The 18,021-nt window shown below is 64.1% G+C and overlaps 1 protein-coding gene across 1 annotated transcript; it reads left to right on the plus strand.

Annotated features, from left to right (window-relative positions):
• The first annotated feature begins 220 nt into the window (after positions 1 to 220).
• On the plus strand, positions 221 to 13,255 carry LOC138844455 (1-acylglycerol-3-phosphate O-acyltransferase PNPLA3). Its single transcript, XM_089309081.1, has 8 exons — positions 221 to 449; positions 3,362 to 3,594; positions 4,809 to 4,874; positions 6,738 to 6,947; positions 7,541 to 7,601; positions 10,132 to 10,332; positions 11,187 to 11,319; positions 13,147 to 13,255. The coding sequence occupies exons 1-8, from the start codon at positions 263 to 265 to the stop codon at positions 13,253 to 13,255; spliced, it is 1,200 nt and encodes a 399-aa protein (XP_089165207.1). The 5' UTR covers positions 221 to 262.
• Positions 13,256 to 18,021: the final 4,766 nt, after the last annotated feature.

An 18,021-nucleotide genomic window follows, 5' to 3' on the forward strand; every position in this document is an offset into this window, starting at 1 on the left:
CGCTCTCCCGGGTCCGCGGCGCTCCCGGGCTGCGCCCTGCGCCGGCCCCGCCTCTCGCCCCGCCCCCTGAAGGGAGGAAAGGAGGGAGAGGAGCGTTCCGCCCGCCCATTGGCCAGCGGTCGGCTCATTTGCATCGGCGGGGGCGGGCCCAGTGACGTCACGCAGGGTATCTGAGCGGCTGCTGGGTTGCGTGCTCAGAGCCAGAACGGGCGCTGGTCACCGCGGTCCCTCGCATCCCCGTCCCGCGCGGCCCCGCGCCGCCATGTACGACCCGGAGCACGGCTGGAGCCTGTCCTTCGCGGGCTGCGGCTTCCTGGCCTCCTATCACGTCGGGGCTACCCACTGCCTGAGCGAGCACGCCCCGCACCTCCTCCGAGACGCGCGCATGTTCTTGGGCTGCTCCGCCGGGGCGCTGCACTGTGTCACTTTCCTCTGTGGGATGCCGCTGGGTGCGTGCGGGGGACCCCGGGGGTCGCGGGGTACGTCCTGCAGGGGCCCGCCCCAGGCCCGGCTGCTCGCGGGCAGGGCACACGCCCGAGGCGCTGCTGGTCTGGGCGTGGGCGCCCACTGGGACCCGGGGGACTTGGAGGCTTCCGGAGCCCGGGGCCATCTGCCCCAGCGCCCGGTCACCAAGGGAGTCCTCCTGGGACTGGGGGCCGGGCTTGCCCTGGGCGACCCACGGGCAGAGCTACACAAGAGCCTGTTTGCGGGTGGTGGGGGTGGTGGGCGTGTTGGGGGTCTGAGTACAGGGCGACCCTGGCCCGTGTCCCACCTAGGAGACCCAGGGACAGGAGCCACTGCCCCTCTGGGCTCTGCGTAGCCTCTCGGGGGTGACCTGGGGTCCTCCAGCTGGTTCGGCATAGCGCTGGGGAGAGGAGTGGGATGGGAAAGTGTCTCCTTCCCTCCCCCGTGTTGGGGAGACTTCCTGGGGGGCTGGAGTGGACCCCTGGACATCACGCCCTCATCTCTCTCTCTCTCACTCTTCCCTCTCCTTTAGCGGCCTGGTGCAGGGCCGCTGGAAGTGAGATGCTGTGGGGTGGAGTCCGTGTGTCCCTTGGCGTGCTGGCCAGAGGGACACAGGGGCTTTGTGTCTTGCCAAGACCCAACTCCTAGGGTGTGGCATCCTTCCGGGTTGCCAGTGTGCTGCAGGCGGTGGGTTCTGAGCCGGGGGCAGTGCCTCGGGCAGGTGGCATCATGGAGCTGTCCCCACGTGGGAAGAAAATGCCAAGGTAGGGCCCAAGGTCCTACTTGCGCCCCTGCCTCCCAGGGAGCTACGAGCGGCGTTTCCCAGGCTTCCGAGCCCAGGTCTGTGTCAGGAGAGACGGACAGAGGCCTCCAGCTGCACGCACGTCCATCCGTTCTGGCCAGGCTTAGCGGAGGTGAGGGAACAGCGGGGACTCGGGAAGCAAGTCCTAGATGGATCAGGTTGGGCCAGGGTCTGTCCGACTGCGTGCGTCCCAGGATTCGTATCTGGCGGGGGCTTGGGCTGGGAGGGGTGGTCCTTCACGCCAGGGCAGAGGGGAGCAGGCTGGGTGGGTGGGGTCAGTGCCGGCCCCCTAGTCACGCTCCAGAGGGGCACGAGTTATTTACTAGGACTTGCCTTGGTCGAATCCCTTACACACGGAATTGTACCTGATCCTCTGTGTCCCCGGATGTCGGGTGAATCTTGTCCTACGTTGAACAGGCGGTGAGGTGGCTTACTGTGGTCTCTGTTGGCGAGAGGTGGACAGAGGATTCAAACACAGGTCCAGGTTCCTTCTGTGGGGTCCTACAGGGTCCGGATGACCTGTGCCGAAGCTGGTGCTGCTGTGATCCTGGCCTCTGCTTTGGTGGGGGCATGGTGGGGGGGAGGGCTCACCTGGGCCCAGGAAATGGGCGGCTGTGCTACCAGAGAAATGCACAAGCCATGTGTGTCATTCTTTTTTTTTTTTTTTTTTGACAGGCAGAGTGGACAGTGATAGAGAGACAGAGAGAAAGGTCTTCCTTTTCCGCTGGTTCACCCCCCAATGGCCGCCGCAGCTGGCGCACCACACTGATCCGAAGCCAGGAGCCAGGTACTTCTCCTGGTCTCCCATGGGGTGCAGGGCCCAAGCACTTGGGCCATCCTCCACTGCACTCCCTGGCCACAGCAGAGAGCTGGACTGGAAGAGGAGCAACCGGGACAGAATCCAGCGCCCCGACGGGTACTAGAACCCCGTGTGCCGGCACTGCAGGCGGAGGATTAGCCTAGTGAGCCACGGGGCCAGCCCACATGTGTTATTCTACATGTGCGGATTACACTGTAAAAAAAAAAAAACCAGACACAGGAGAAATTGATATCTCTGAGCCTTCTCTATCCAAAATGTTACAGTTTATGCACTGATCTAATATAAAGCATTATGAACAAGAGATTTCATACATACTGAGCCTTTGAAATCCAGTATGTATCTCCCACTTTTAAAAGATTTATTTATTTATTTGAAAGTCAGAGTCACAGAGAGAGGGAGACAGAGAAAAAGAGGTTTTCCAGCCACTGGTTTGCTCCCCAAATGTGTGCAAGAGCCAGGGATGGGCCAGGCCAAAGCCAGCAGCCAGGAGCTTCTTCCAGGTCTCTCAGGAGCCCAAGGTGGTGGCAGGAGCCCAAGCACTTGGACCATCTTCTGCTGGTTTTTGCAGGCCATTAGCAGGGAGCTGGATTGGTAGTGGAGAGGCTGGGACTTGAACCGGTGCCCATATGGGATGACAGCATTGATTGAAGGCAGTGGCTTTACTCACTATGCCACAATGCCAGCCAGGTCTTATTTTTTTTTTAAATGAGGAGTCTCAGGGGCGTCCTCTGCTGATTCTTTTCTGTGTAAAGATTTACTTATTTATTTGAAAAACAGAGTTAGAGAAGGGGAGGGAGAGAGGGAAGGAGGGAGAGCGGGAGGGAGGGAGAGAGAGAGAAAGGGAGAGAGATCTTCTATCCACTGGTTCGCTCCCCAAATGGCCACAATGGGTGGACTTGGGCCAGGCTGAAGCCAGGTGCCTGGAGCTCCATCCCAGTCTCCCACATGAGTGGCGGGGGTCTAAGTGCTTGTGCCATTCCCCACTGCTGTCCCAGGCACATTTGGAGGGAGCTGGATCAGAAGTGGGGTAGGTGGGACTTGAACCGGCACTTACATGGGATGCCGGCGCCCTGGTGGCTTCCCCCACAGCCCTGCAACGCCAGCCCCGTATTTCACACGTCTTCATTCAGACCAGCCACCTGTCAGGGACTCGGTGTCCGTATGTGGGGAGCAGGTCGGCACAGGTCCGGTAGAGCGTCGGCAGCTTCCTGGCTGCCAGGCGGGGTTCCGGGCCCCCTGCAGTACCTGCTCTCCTGTCTCTCTCCCGCCCGCAGACAAGACTCTGCAGCTCCTCATGGACATGGCCCGGGAGGCCAGGCGCCGGAACATTGGTGTCCTGCATCCTTCCTTCAACCTGGGCAGGTACCTCCGGAACCAACTGCAGCTCTACCTGCCGGCCAACGTGCACCGGATCGTCTCGGGCAGAGTGAGCATCTCGCTCACCAGGGTGTCGGACGGGGAGAACGTGCTGGTGTCCGACTTCCACTCCAAGGAGGAGGTCGTGGACGTGAGTAGCCTGCCTGTCCGGGCGCTGACGGGAAGCCCCGGGGACGCGCAGCTCTGTGCGCTCAGAGATCTGGTCCCAGGCGGTTCTACAAACAACCCCACGCTCCCCCAGCGTAGGCTCCCGCATCCGACCCTGTGTGTCCCTCCCCTCTGCACCCTCCGTGCCGCGGGACCAGCTCGCTTCCGGGGTCTCCTTCGCGTCTGTTCTCAGCGTAGCGCAGGGAGCTGCTTTGGGATGTCACGTGGCTGGTGCTCCCAGGGGGCGTCTGGCACGATGACTTCATCTTGCTGAGCACAGGTCCCTGCGAGGCAGCCACCTGGTGAGCTGGGCCCGCAGCTCCGCAGCCGGCGTCAGTCTCTGCTCGCCTTGTTTCTGGAAGGTTCTTCTCAGTAGCCGGACTGTCCGTCCCAGCTGCAGCAGTGTGGTCCCAGGAGCTGTTAGAGGCTTAGACCCTCAGGCCTCGCAGAGGAGGGTGTGTGTGTGTGTGTGTGTGTGTGTGTGTGAGTCTGTATATGTCTGTGTGTGTCTGTGTGTCTCTGTGTGTGTCTCTGTGTGTGTCTGTGTTTGTGAGTTGTGTGTGTGTGTGTATCTGTGTTTGTCTCTGTGTCTGTGTGTGTCTCTGTGTGTGTCTGTGTTTGTGAGTTGTGTGTGTGTGTATCTGTGTTTGTCTCTGTGTCTGTGTGTGTGTGTATCTGTGTTTGTCTCTGTGTCTGTGTGTGTCTCTGTGTGTGTCTGTGTTTGTGAGTTGTGTGTGTGTGTGTATCTGTGTTTGTCTCTGTGTCTGTGTGTGTCTCTGTGTGTGTCTCTGTGTGTGTCTCTGTGTATGTCTGTGTGTGTGTCTCTGGGTGTGTCTTTGTGTGTGTCTGTGGCCCACCAGCCCCACAGGGATTCCAGGGAACGTGAGGCGGGGAGAAGCACCAAGCTCGCCCCTTGTGGCCGCGAGTGGTCCCCTCTGGGTCCTGTTTGCAGAGACCCCGCACACTCCCATGGGGGTAGGGACAGAGAGTTGAAGCTCGCGGGGGTCCACGGGCTGGGTTTTTCTGCCTTGGATTTTTCTGAATTTGTTGAAGACCCCTGCAGACAGGACCTGAAGTACCGGTGCCGCGTTGGTTCCCCGCTCAGTGGGCACTGGGGGCTTGTGCTGTGAGCAGGGCTGTGGAGGCCCAGGGGAGGGAGCGCGCCCGGCCCCGGCCTCACAGCCTTGGGTCTTGCAGGCCCTGCTCTGTTCCTGCTTCATCCCCTTCTACTCTGGCATCATCCCTCCTGCCTTCAGGGGTGAGGTACGTGTGGCAGCGGGGCTGGGCTGGGGGGCGCTCTCCTTGCACTCGGCCGGGGCACCCAGCACCACGCCCCACGCCTCCTGCCTCTTGGCCTCTCAGACAGAGAATCCTCAGCTGGCCCCACTCCCGGGCTGCCCGGGCGGCCAGGTTTACCCCTGGGCAGGTCGTGAGCTCGCTGTGGGCAGGTGAAGCGGCCGGCTCGCTCGGTCTGCCCCGAATCCCCCTGGAGCACCTCCCAGTCTCCCCTCGTGAGGCCGGGCTGTTCTCGGGGGAGGTAGGACGTGTCCTGCCTTTCCCGAGCACCGTCGCCGGCTCCTGCCACCAAGCTGCAAGGCTGGCCCGACACCAGCGAGTCTGGGCTCCGAGGATTCTGACATTGTCCCCTGCCCCGTCATGCCCATGGTTCCTGTGGGCGTCACATCTTCCCCGGCACCCAGCAGAGGGACCCGCGAGAGTCTCACAGCCCTGGCTCGATTCTGGCTTTTCTCCTGGCTCAGGGTCTCAGTCCCTGCTGGGTCCTGCTGGGTCCTCTGCAGCCCGTGGTGTGGCCACACAGCGCTGGGATTCTGTGTGCCCACCACGCTGTCTGGGGTGGCAAGGGCAGGGGCGTGGAACTGAGGCGTGAGCTCTGCCCAGGGCTCACCCTCTCTCTCTCTCTCCCTCTCTCTCTCTCCCCCTCTCTCTCTCTCCCTCCCTCTCTCTCTCTTTTCCTCCCTCTCTCTCTCTCTCTCTCCCCCTCCCTCTCTCTACCACTCTCTCTCTCCCCGTCTCCCTTTCTCTCTCTCCCCCTCTCCCCCTCCCTCTCTCTCTCCCTCTCTCTCCCTCTCTCTCTCCCCCTCTCCCCCTCCCCCTGTCCCCCTCCCTCTCTCTCTCCCTCTCTCTCCCTCTCTCTCTCCCCCTCTCCCCCTCCCCCTGTCCCCCTCCCTCTCTCTCTCCCTCTCTCTCTCCCTCTCTCTCCCTGTCTCTCTCCCTCTCTCTCCCTCTCTCTCTCTCCCCCTCTCCCCCCCCTCTCTCTCACCCTCTCTCTCTGCCTCTCTCCCCCTCTCCCCTCTCCCTCTCTCTCTCCCTCTCTCTCTCCCTCTCCCTCTCTCTCCCTCTCTCTCTCCCTCTCTCTCTCCCTCCCTCTCTCTCTCCCTCTCTCTCTCTCCCTCTCTCCCTCTCTCTCTCTCTCCCTCTCTCTCTCTCACTCTCTCTCCCCCTCTCCCCCCTCCCTCTCTCTCTCCCTCTCTCCCCCTCTCCCCCTCTCTCTCTCTCCCTCTCTCCCTCTCTCTCTCTCTCCCTCTCTCTCTCTCACTCTCTCTCCCCCTCTCCCCCCTCCCTCTCTCTCTCCCTCTCTCCCCCTCTCCCCCTCTCCTTCTCTCTCTCTCCCTCTCTCTCTCTCTCCCTCTCTCTCTCTTCCTCCCTCTCTCTCTCTCTGTAACTCTGACTTAGTCCCTCAAGTCGCTCATTTTCAAGAAGTTGAAGGAGGCCGGCTCACAGGTTAAGTATCTTAGCCCAGGTTTCCCAAGCAGCAGCGGGGGCGGGGTCTGGATTTGACGAGGGCCGTCTCTGTGCACATCCTGCTCAGTCTGCGGGCACAGACCTGGTCCCTTCGTCACCTTGCCCGCACACCTACGGGCACCCACCTGGCCGTCAGAACACAGGCTGGACTTCAGTCTGCGGTGCCGCGTGGGCAGGCCCTGTTACGCAGTGCGCACCCTGTGCGGCAGTACCCAGCAACCCTGAGTGCCAGCGCAGAGCCTGCCCTGACCCAACACGCCCCAGGAGGGAAGTGGTGCAAGGCTGACTTCAGAGCAGGTGTCCTGCCCTGGCTGCCGGCCCGGCTTCCTCCAGGCAGTGCCGCCCTGTCCTCCCTTCCTTAAGCGATACATGGACGGAGGGGCGAGTGACAACGTCCCCTGCATCGACGCCAGGACGACCATCACGGTGTCCCCCTTCTACGGGGAGCATGACATCTGTCCCAAAGTCAAGTCCACCAACTTCCTGCACGTGAACGTCACCAACCTCAGCCTGCGCCTCTGCCTGGGCAACGTCTACCTCATGACCCGCGCACTCTTCCCCCCGGACGTCAAGGTGAGTGGGCGGCGGGGGAGGGGCCCCCCGGCCTGCCTGGCACTCCAGCTGCTCGCCCCGCAGACGGACCGACAGAGCAGACCTGGCCGTTGCTGGAGCGCCCCACGCACAGCTTGGCAATGATGGCCTCCCTGCTGGCAGAGTCCCGGGGAGGGACTGGGCGGGGGGCAGGCTCACACCAACACCTTCCCACTGGAGCACACGGTGCACACCCACAGCTCGAGCTCCCGGGAGACAGGTCCAGGCCGGGCGTCCTGCGGGCACGCGCACAGCTGGAGAGAGGAGGCAGCCGTGGTGTCCCAGTGACAGCGCGAACGGCCTTGACCTTTGCTAGGTGCAGGCTCAAGCCAGGACCACGGAAGCCCAGAGAAACTGGCGCCGTGGTGGAGCTGGGGCGCCTGCTGTGTCCCCGTAGGCGGTGACGCCACAGCCCCATCCCCAGGGAAGCTCCCAGAGGGGCACCCTGGGCTCAGCCTGAGGCAGCTGTGCCGGGCTCGGGCGCACTGGGAGCCGGGAGGGTGTTTAGCTGCGTCTGTGCATGCAGAGGCGTCGGGGTGGCGGCTTCGTGACCGCTGCTGCTGGTTTGCCTGCAGGTGCTGGGAGAGATATGCGTTCGCGGGTACTTGGACGCGCTCAGGTTCCTGGAAGAGAACGGTACGGCAGGGCCTGCGGGTCCCCGAGCCGGGGGGTAGCTTCGTGCAGAACGGGAGCTGTGTGTGCCTCCTGGCAGCCTGTGCAGTCGCCGTCTCCCACGCGGTGGGCCACGCTGGCTGCACTGGTCTGTCCTCCTTGCTGGGGCGGTTCCTGCCTTCATGTCCTGGCCTGGGGCTGAGGGCCTCGGGCCGCGGAAGTGTTGAGATGAACCGAATAGTGGACGTGTTGGGAGCTCCTGGCCCGCGTGTGGATGCTCTGAACTGGCCTGGCCAAGGCCAAGGAGACAGTGCGTTTAGAAGGACAGGTGCACACTTCTCTACTCAAAGGTGTCCCTTCCGCCCTTCTGGGTGCCACACAACTGGCTGTGTGCTGGGGACGCTGCAGTGCCCGGAACGCGGCCCTTGCCGGTCTCGGGGGAGCAGCGAGCGGAAGTAAGGGCGGGGGGCACGCTCACGGGAGGACCCAGGGCTCGCCCGGGCCAGGGGAAGTAGAGCCTGGAGGGTGCGAATCCACGCTGGGCACCAGGCACGGGGCCCTCGGAGGTGCAGCCTGCAAGCCACAGCTGTGGAGGCGACCTGGGGCGGGGGTACCAAGCTGGGTGGAGAAGAGCGGGCAGGATCAGTGGCCAGGAGCACCGAGGGGCAGCCGGGCCTGTGGACGTGGTGGGGGTAGGGAGCCACTGAGGGTCCTGGAGCAGGCGTGGGGGTGAGCAGAGAGCTTGGGCGGCCCCTGCAGTGGCAGAGCAGAGACGGCGAGACCGGCGGCCCGGAGGCCCCGGAGGCGGCCGGGGAGTGAGAAGGAAACGAATAGAAGGGCCCCAGGGGGCCGGCGCTGTGGCACAGTGGGTGAAGCTGCCGCCGGCTGCACTGCCGGCGTCCCATCTGGGTGCCGGTTCGAGTCCCAGTTGCTCCACTTCTGACCCGGCTCCCTGCCGCTGGCCCGGGAAAGCAGCAGAAGACGGGCAAGTGCTCGGGCCCTGCACCCATGGCGGAGACCCGCATAGAGCTCCTGGGTTTGGCTGGCCCAGCCCTGGTCACTGTGGCCACTGGGGAGTGAACCAGCAGATGGAAGGCTCGTGCGCTCTCATTTGACTTCCAAATAAATAAAATGTCTTAAAAAAGAAGAAGAAGAAGAAGAAGGAGGAGGAGGAGGAGGAGGAGAAGGAGGAGGAGGAGGAGGAGGAGGAGGAGGAGGGGAAGGGGAAGGGGAAGGGGAAGGGGAAGGAGAAGGAGAAGGACCCAATGAAGAAGAAGAAGAGAAAGAGGAAGAGGAAGAGGAAGAGGAAGAGGAAGAGGAAGAAGAAGAAGAAGGAGGAGGAGGAGGAGGAGGAGGAGGAGGAGGAGGAGAAGGACCCAATGACCGATGCGGGATGTGGGAAGAGGAAGACTCACGATGAAGGTCCAGCTCCGGCTCAGCAGCTGGGCGGGGGCCAGGCCCTCAGTGGAGTGGGTCTGGCCGGACAGCTGCCGTACTGCCCGTTGGACGTCCCTCGGGGAACCCGTGTCTCCCTGGGGACAGACGGGGTCTGCCACAGGCTCGGAGAGATCCGGGGGAGCGGAAGTGTGACGGCCGAGGTGCTGGCCCCGAGCGGCGTCCCTGGGCTTTCTGAGCCGAGGCCGGAAGCCAGGGCTGAGCCGGGCCCGCGGAGGTGCCGTGCCCCAGCCCGGCAGGCGAGTCCTGTGAGACCCGGCCGTGCGGTGTCCCTGACTCTGCCTCTTCCCGGGCTGTGCGCTGGTAAGATTGTCCTTTTTTTATTTTTTAATATTTTATTGTTTATTTGAAAGGCAGAGTTACAGACGGAAGGAAAGACAGAGAGAGAGAGAGGGATCCTCCATTCTCTGGTTCACTCCCCAGACGACCACAACAGCTAGAGTGGGGCCAGGCTGAAGCCAAGAGCCAGGAGCTTCCTCCGGGTCCCCCACGTGGGTGCAGGGCCCAAACACTTGGGCATCTTCCACTGCTCTCCCAGGCCACAGCAGGGAGCTGGATGGGAAGCGGAGCGGCCGGGCCACAACTGGCGCCCACGTGGGATGCTGGCGTCACAGGCTGCAGCTGAACCTGCTGTGGCCCCACCCAGCCCGGTGACATCAGTCCTAGATTCCAATCCTGGCTCTGCCGCGGCCCAGCTGGGTGAGGTCGGGCAAATCTCTCACCCTCTCTGCTTCGGGATCCTCAGCTGAACAAGGCAGAGGATGGCGTGGCGGCCGCGGCTGGGCTGCCTTCGGGCCTGCCGCGAGGTGCCTGCTCAGGCTTGACCGCTAGTTCAGCTGCTCTTGGTGAACTCTCAGCTTTGCCTTCCAACCGCCGAACCCAGATGTGGAGGTGGGCGCACAGCTGGCGAGAGACGGAGCCAGGAGCCCAGCTCACAGCTGCGCGGCTTCGGGCGAGGCCCCTGCTGCCGGGCTGCTGTTGAGACAGTGACGGCCTGCGGTGTCCCCCGGTGCTGGCCACCTCGTTGCTGGGGGCGGAGGGGGACGCGCTGACCCCTGCTTCCCACCTGCGCGTGACGGGCTTGTCTGATTCCCCGCAGGCATCTGTAGCAGGCCCCAGCGCTGTCTGAGCCTGCCCCCCGCAGAGCGGGCACCGGAGGCCCACGCGCCGCGCGGGGAGGGCACCAGCCGGGAGCCGTCCCCCGGGCCCGAGGGGGACGAGCTGCTGCAGCACCTGCGTGCCAGCATCCTGCCCTGGGACGACGGCGTGCTGCAGACCATGTCTCCCAGGCTCACCGCAGGTGCCAGCTCGCCCGGGAGGGGGCGGGCGGGGACACCAGCTCCCAGCCACAGGGCCCGGGCTGCCTCCGCCTCCCACCCACCCCTTCCCCCTGCCAGGCCTCCCTTCCACAGGGTCCTGACCAAGGTGCACAGACTGCAGTGAGCCCCCCCCACGGCCCCTCCCCCGCCTTCCAGCTCTGCCTCCCTGGGGGGTTGTAGTTTTGTGCGGGGTCCGGGGTCCTGCCTCGGGGACTCGGGCTATGCCTGCTGGCTTCACCTGCCCGCCTGTCCTCAGGCCTCCTTCCCCGTCCCCCCACCCCGTGTCTTGAGTGGTGCAGTATTCCAGTGTGCCGTCCACTAATGAGTGGACCCAAAATTCCGAAGGTCAAGCCCCACCCCTCTGTGGTGATGATGTCAGCAGGTGGGGATTGTGCTGATTGGGTCAGTGTCCTCCTCCGCAAGGCCCCAGAGAGGTCCTTGTCCCGCCCACCCCCTGAGGACATGGGAGGTGTGGCCACCTGCAGTGCCTCCCAGCCCCGAGACTGGAAGGTTACTGCCGTTGGCAAGGCGTCCAGCTGACAGGGGGGACGGCGTTGGACAGACCGACCAGCCCACAGACCAGCGTCTGAGTCGGGCAGCTGCAGAAATTCAAAGGTGGACCTGACACAGGTCCTTGAACTTGAGCTATGGATGCCCCACTAGCTGCAGCTGCCCAGGCTGATGGGATTGGAGACCTCAGGAAGAGGGGGCGGGACCAGGAAGAGGGGGCGGGACCTGGACTAGGGGCAGGGACTGCAGAGTCCCAGGTGTGGCTGGGGAGAAGGGATCGGTCTTGGCGCAGGTGGGAGGGCTGTCTCCATGTCGCCTCTTTCAGTTCTGAACGAAACGACTAAAGACAGAGGTGGGTACCTGAGCCAGATCTGCAACCTGCTGCCCGTGAGGGTCGTGTCCTACGCAATGCTGCCCTGCACCCTGCCCGTGGAGTCCGCCATCGCCGCCGTGCGGGGGTGAGCCTCCCCGCCGCTCTGCTCTGCCTCCTCCTCCCGGGCTCGGCTGGGTTCCAGGCCTTGGCGGTGGGAGGGCAGTGGGGGCACCTCACACAGCCGGGTGCAGCTCAGCCCCCAGGCAGTGGCCCGGAAGTTGCTCTCCTGTCCTGATCTGTCTCTCTGTGGGAGCTCCGGACCCCCTGGGGACTTAGGAGCTGGCGCTGGCCTTGGGTGGCTGGGGAGATGGCGGCCTGGAGAGGTGGGGGTCGCGGCTCTGGGCCACGGAGCTGAGTAGTTTGGGGGTCCGGAAGCGGGGTCCTTGCTGCCCCTGGAGCCGGTTTGTCTTTCCGAGCACACGAGCGTGGTAGAGCGTAGGGCAGTCCCATCTCTGGTTCCAGACTTGGTTCCTGAAGACCACTGTCAGCCGCAGGAGGGCAGAGTGGGCGTCCCCAGAACTCGCCGACACCAGGCAGAGCGGTCAGCAGCTCAGCCGCACTCAGACGCCCCCGGTCCCGTCCCGGCCGTGTGACCACGGACAGTGGAGTCCGCCCCTCTGTGCCGCAGCTCCCTGGCCATGCCACAGGGCGTGAGAGGAGGCTGCCAGGCCCTGGGCGTGAAGGACACCTCCTGGAGGAGGCTGCCAGCCAGCGAGTGAGGCCATTGCTTCCTCTTCTCTGACCTCAGTACTGAGAGCCACAGCTAGGTGACCGACCAGCGGGGCCTGCGGTTTCTAGGCTGTGCGACCTCAGGCCAGTGGCCCGACCTCTCTGAGCTGCAGTGGTCTTGGGTGTGATTTGCGGTTAGGACGCCCGGTGGGTTACTGAGAAACGGGAGGCACTTGGTGAGAAACGGCCTTGTCCTGATCTGACCGTAAACAAGACCAGAGCTAAGAGAAGCCGAGAACGGGGGTCAGGGAAGCGGAACCAGCAGCCTGGCGGCACGAGGAGGCACAGGCGCCCAGGTGCCACAGAGCCCTTGGGACTTGGCGGCTCGGTGCCAGGTTCCGTGTTTGTGAGGGAGGGGACTGGATTCGGGCTCTGGGACGCTGAGAGGGAGCACGCGCTGACCCACGGGATCCTCGGGAGGTCCTGGCCCCGACCCGCCTGGGGTCTCCGTGCCCACTGCATCGGGGTGGGTCCTGCTGCTCTCGTCTTTCCTGGGCCTCCCACCTTCCTGCTTCTCGGGGTCTCGAGTGGCTTCCCGGAGACGTGCACACGGTGGCTGTGTGAGCGCCAGCCCGCGGGCCTGTCCACATGGCGTCCGGCTGTGGCATGGCTGCGGTGGCCTGCAGGGGGCACGTCGCTTCCTCCCGGGGTGTGGAGACGCGGCTCCGTCCTGGGTTGTGAACCGGGGTCCGTCGCTGGCCGTGTTCTGCTTTCTCTGCAGATGCCGGGGACCTGGGCTGGACACGGCTGGGCCCGGGCGCGAGTCCCTTTCACTCGCTGGCCAGCCCTGGGGCGTGGCCTCCCGGTGTGACGTCCATGGCTCCTCCTGCTCTCGGGGCCCTCGTGAGGTGTTTGACCTCCTGGGTTGGGTTCCTGTCTCCCTCTCTCCCTCTTTCCTGATTCTCCATCTCTTTGCCTCTTCACCTCTGGGTTCGTCTTCTGTGAGCTGTTACTCTCAGCTCACCCAAACTGGCAGTGTCCACCTCCCGGGAGCACGTCCGTGCAGGACGCAGGGTGACACGGGGTGACACTGGCAGCGTCCCTCTGTGACAGCCGCGCCAGGTTCACGCTGTGCTGGACTCGCCCTCGTGCCGACACGCCGAGCACACGTGTGTGGACATGTGCACCTGCGCAGTGAGTGTGTACGCGCACAAGCACATGGTGGTGTTGGGGTGTTCTGCAGACTGGTGCTGTGGCTCCCCGACCTCCCCGACGACGTCCAGTGGCTGCAGTGGCTGGTGTCCCAGATGTTTGCCCGCTTGACCTCGTGTCTGCTCCCTGCCTCCAGGTAAGCGCCCGGGTTGCAGGTGTGTGAGCCAGGTGGGCGCCCCTCTCCTCCAGTGGAACCTCACGCAGTGTCCTAGGAACACCTGGGCATTCCCCGAGTGGTGGGCTCTGCTCTGTGGGAGGTGGCCAAGCCCCCAGAGGGCCCAGGGTACCTGCTCAAATCCGTGGCCCAGGCCGACCTCCACAGCAGCTGGGGAGCCCCCCCCCCGCCCCGTCGGGTGTGGCCACTGGTGCCCCCTGCTGGAAGGAGGAGAGAGCTCGACCAGGAAGCAGGGGCAGGGGTGAGGGCGGAGGTCAGGAGCCAGACAGCACGGGAGGGGTGGGGCCCGAGAGCAGCTGTGACAAGGGAGGAGTGGGCCCGGTCAGGGCAGGACGGGGTGCCTTTAGTGCAGATCCCCTGCCTCCCACCCTGGACGCGGGGATCGCAGCCGCGAGGGGGGGCTGGCAGTGCAGTCTGGGAGGTGCTGTTGCCTCTGAATGCGGCCCAGAGCCAGAGGCCCTCACTCCGGTGCAAGGATCGGGCCTCGTCCTGAAGACCACGGGCCTCGGTCTCCTCCCTGTTCGATGGGGGTGCACCTCGTGCTTCTGTCGGGCTTCTGGGAGGTTGTGGGAGCCTGTGGCACAGCACGTGGCACAGCACGTGGCACCTGGCACGTGGCAGGCCCTCAGGAGAGGGGCCTCCGCTGTGTGGCGTTACTGTGGGCAGATGTGGAAGGATTAGGGAGTGGAAGGATCCGCTTTGCGTTGGGAGCGTGGCCACGTGGCCATGTGGCCGTGTGACCGTGGCCATGGCCCGGGCTGGAAGCAGGCTCTGCAGCAGAAGGACGTGGGGCCCGGCCTCAGCAGACCCTGTGGGGCCATCAGCTGCCCTGGGCTCCCAGGATAGCGGGAGGTGTCGGTTGCAAGCTCCGTGGGGCAGCAGCATGGGGCCTGGTGGACAGAGCGGCTCCAGGCAGAGGTGGCGACCCTGGCAGGCGAGCTGGTTTACACAAGGGAGCTGATGGACGCTGTCAGGGACTTGGCGATGGGCAACGCCTGTGCACGTCCAGCTGTTGGGAGGGCCCTGGGCTTGGAGGAACAGGATGGCTCCATCAGCCCAGCTCAGCGCCAAGGGCCGGAGCAAGCCGTGGCTCTGGGCTGGGCCAGCTCCGGCGCCCAGGGTGTGCAGGGCACACACTGTGGGCTGGGCACCGGCTGCGGCGCTAGCTTGCTTTCTTTGTTGCAGATCCCAAAGGTGGAGGAGTGGCCAGCATGCCGCCCTGCAGGCCAGAACATGACTCGCTGGGCCCCTGTGCCCCTGCACCTGGACGCCTGCGCCAGTGGGGACCGAAGCCGGGGCTGCCGGCCCTCCGTCCTCGGGTGCAGCTGAGCTGCTCGGGGAGCAGAGACCTGCTGGCGCGGCGCCGTCTCCCTACTTTCCCGCGGGATGAGTCTCGGGTCAGCGGAGGAGGCAGGTCTGGGAACCATGTGTGCAGCTACTCTCCCCACAGTTTCGGGCGGGAAGCCCGTGGTTTACTGAACCCGAGGGTGATGGACTTGGTCTCAGGGAAAGCTAGCCGGTCGCTTAGGGTGTCGGTGCAGGTCCACTGCTTAGGGAAACCCAGCGTGATGGCAGCATTAGCGCTGCTGGCTGTGGTGGGGCCCCAGGATGGCCTTCAGTGACCGCTGAGGGGTGGACACTCCCAGTGGGGGTGGCTAGAGTGGCCGGTGATTGGGGTCTGGCCTGGCCTCTGTGCCATCTCGCGGGCTGGAAGGATGACAGGGGCCACGCGTCCCCCCTCCCCCTGCAGGAAGCCGTCCGGGCACTGGGGAGGCACGGTCGGTCCCAGGAGGGCACCCCACCTGTCAGGTGCTCTTAGACGACAGTAGCTCAGGACATTCTCAGCACACGTTTCTGGCTTAGCTGAGATATTTCGCAGAGTTCATATCATAAGCGTAAGGGGATTTCGTCTTTTGTTGGGTCGTGTGTTCTGTCAATCTGGGAGTTAATAATCAATAAACCCACCTTTGAAAGCCTCTACAGCGCATGGCCGCCCCGACCCGCCGGTGCAGCCGAGCACAGAGCTGGGTTCACTTCCCTTCTTCCTCCGCAGCCCTGGACTTGAACTTGGCTCGTTTTCTGCAAGCTCCAGCCGGGTTCTCTCTTTTGCGTTCTCTCCGTCCTGTGTCCCCCAGCCTTAGCACCCAGGAGCACTCAGCAGGGAGGCGCCAGCTCCCAGTGGGGTAACTTGTCAGCGCGCCCATGACTGCAGGGCACGTGTGTGTTGTCTGCCGTGTGTGTGGGAGGTTAACGATGCTCACACCCCGGGTGCTGGCCAGGGCAGTGGGCAGCCTCCCCAGGTCCTGGGCCACCTGCAGCGGGAGGAGCAGCAGTTCAGGGCAGCACCTCGTCCAGGCTGGTCCCCTTCGCAGTGGAGCCCTGACACAGCTGCACGAAGTCCTTCCCCGGCTGAGCAGCGTGAACAGGAAGCCCCTCACTGCTGCCTCCCAGGGTCTCAGCAGCAGGGGCTGGAGTCAGGCGTCGGAAGCCAGGTTCAACCGCATGCCAACACCTGTCCCATTCCACAGGGGGAGGGTTGTACGGACACAGTCAGTGGGTAGGGGCAGGCGGCCCAGGCCCCCAGAGCCACAGGCTGGAGGTCCTGAGAGTGAGCGAGGCCTCCCAGGAGGCAGGCAGCCGCCGAGCCCAGCCCCGGGAGGCAGAGGCCGCGTCTGGGCCCGGTCTCGGGTGAAGCCACCTCACTGTGGCCGCCTGGAGGCACCGGCCAGGCAGGGCCCTCGGGCAGCTGCGGTGTTGGGAGCGGCGCTGGGCTCCTTGGAAGGACACGAGACAGGAAGCAGCATTTTAGAAATCGCGTTTACTGTGTTGTTTTTGATACTGAAAGGGACGCGTGTCACTCACCATGGCAATCGGCAACACAGAGCAGCCCGAGAAGTAAAACAGTCGTGGGAACAACGGTGGTGCGGTAGCTGCCGTGTCACTGCCTGTCCCCTGAGGCTCCAGTGTGCGTGCACACGCACTGCTGCACACACACTGCCCCTTACACACTCACTGCTGCACACACACTGCCCCTTACACACCGCACACACATGCTCACTGCACACACACTGCCCCTTACACACTGCACACGCACGCTCATGCACACACACAGCCCTGCTCCACACCAACTGCTGGAGACAGCCGCTCTCTGACATCCAGTACTGCACGTGGGCACAGTCTGAGGGGAGACGCCCAGGCGGGGGTGTTTGACAATGCGGGGAGGGGTTCAGGAGGCGTTGCCTGGGTGATGAGAAACAGCAGAGGTGGGGGGCGCACCTGAGGCACAGGTGTGGAGGCAGGCACGGCCATTTCTCTTACATGTTCCCGCCGGAGTGCCGGCAGATCCTCCCGCAGTCGCTCCTCGGAGCCGCTGGACCGGGCTAAGCCAACGTCTGCCGGGGGCCCGCTACTCTGAAATGACAACTGACTCAGACTGGGACGAATCTGCAATCCGAGATCTTTAAATGTTGGGCAGAAGCGTCCGAGCTCCCACGTTTCTGTCCCAGGATTTATAGTGGACGACGTGGCCCCCGTGAGAGGCCGTGACTTGTGACCCGGTCAGTCTGCAGCCCAGTTCCTGTCCCAGCTGGCGGCCCAGGCCCGGAAGCCTCCTTGCCTGGGCCCAGCCCTGCCCCCTCCCCAGGCTGGACCAGCTTTTCAGGCTTAGAAACTTTGGAAACACCTATGCAAACATTTTTTTTTTTTTTTTAATGAGGGGCTCCTAAACCGGATGGGCCCAAGGCCTCCAGAACACACAGGGCAACGGTGCTGGGGGTGGGCGGACGTTGAAGGCCAGACACTGGTGGGCAGCACAGCCACGGATCGGCGTCTGGGGCAGAAGGAGCAAGGGGACCCGGGACGGGGGGGAGGTGCCACCTGCGACGCCAGCACCCAGCAGAGCAGTGGGGCCGGCTGCTTCCCTTCTGATCCCGCTCCTGCTAACGCACCTGGGAGGCCGCAGATCATGGCCCGAGTGCGCGGGGCCCTGCACCCACGCGGGAGACCTGGACGGAATCCCGGGTTCCCGGCTTCGGCCTGGCCCAGCCCTGGCTCCTGCAGCCATTTGGGGAGTGAACCAGCAGATGGAATATCGCTTTTTCTATCTCCCTGCCTTTCAAATAAAATAACTCAAAAAAAATTTTTTTTAATCTGCTTTTCGCCATAGCTTCCCTCTGGATTCCAGAGCCGCCTTCCCTCCTGCTTCCTGGAGGCAGCTGGCCGCAAGGGTCAGCTATCCATTGTCACTTATCCATTATCACTAATCACTAAGTGACCACTATTACTAACGGTCACTTATCCATTGCGTACTAAGCGACCACCCACGGGACCCCCCGGGAAGCAAAGACGCCCCTCACCTTCATTTTGACATCAACGAAACCGGGCCTCCGGGGGTGCCGGCGAGTCGCAGGGTCCCCGCAACCGGGGAGCTGGGGCGCCAGCCTGGGCCGGGCAGCGCCGGTGTCCACGGACCCGACCGGGGAGGCCGCGGGCCGGGCTTCACCTGCACGGCGCCCCCTGGAAAGGGGTGCCAGGAAGGCGGAGACGGACCCGTGTGGAGCCCCAGGGCACCCACCGGCTCGCCTCCCCTCTGCCAGGCGCCGGCGACCGCCGCCCGGGCGCCCGCGAGCTCTCACGCGGACCCACGCTCCGAGCGCCCGGGAACTCCGCGCAGGAGCCCCTTCCCGGCAGCACTGCGTCCCAGCGTCCGTGTGAACTTCCGGGTCACGGGCC

Source organism: Oryctolagus cuniculus, chromosome 11 (genome assembly GCF_051225735.1).
Source record: "Oryctolagus cuniculus isolate XC-2025 breed Fujian yellow rabbit chromosome 11, ASM5122573v1, whole genome shotgun sequence".
Classification (NCBI taxonomy): Eukaryota; Metazoa; Chordata; class Mammalia; order Lagomorpha; family Leporidae; genus Oryctolagus; species Oryctolagus cuniculus.

What these genes read in the sequence shown, in the direction of transcription:
- LOC138844455 (XM_089309081.1), top strand. Translation starts at nt 263, where the DNA reads ATGTACGACCCGGAGCACGGCTGGAGCCTGTCCTTCGCGGGCTGCGGC. An exon ending in CTCCTGCCTTCAGGGGTGAG is followed by an intron (nt 4,875 to 6,737) that starts GTACGTGTGGCA and finishes CCCTTCCTTAAG; the next exon opens with CGATACATGGACGGAGGGGC. An exon ending in TCTTCCCCCCGGACGTCAAG is followed by an intron (nt 6,948 to 7,540) that starts GTGAGTGGGCGG and finishes GTTTGCCTGCAG; the next exon opens with GTGCTGGGAGAGATATGCGT.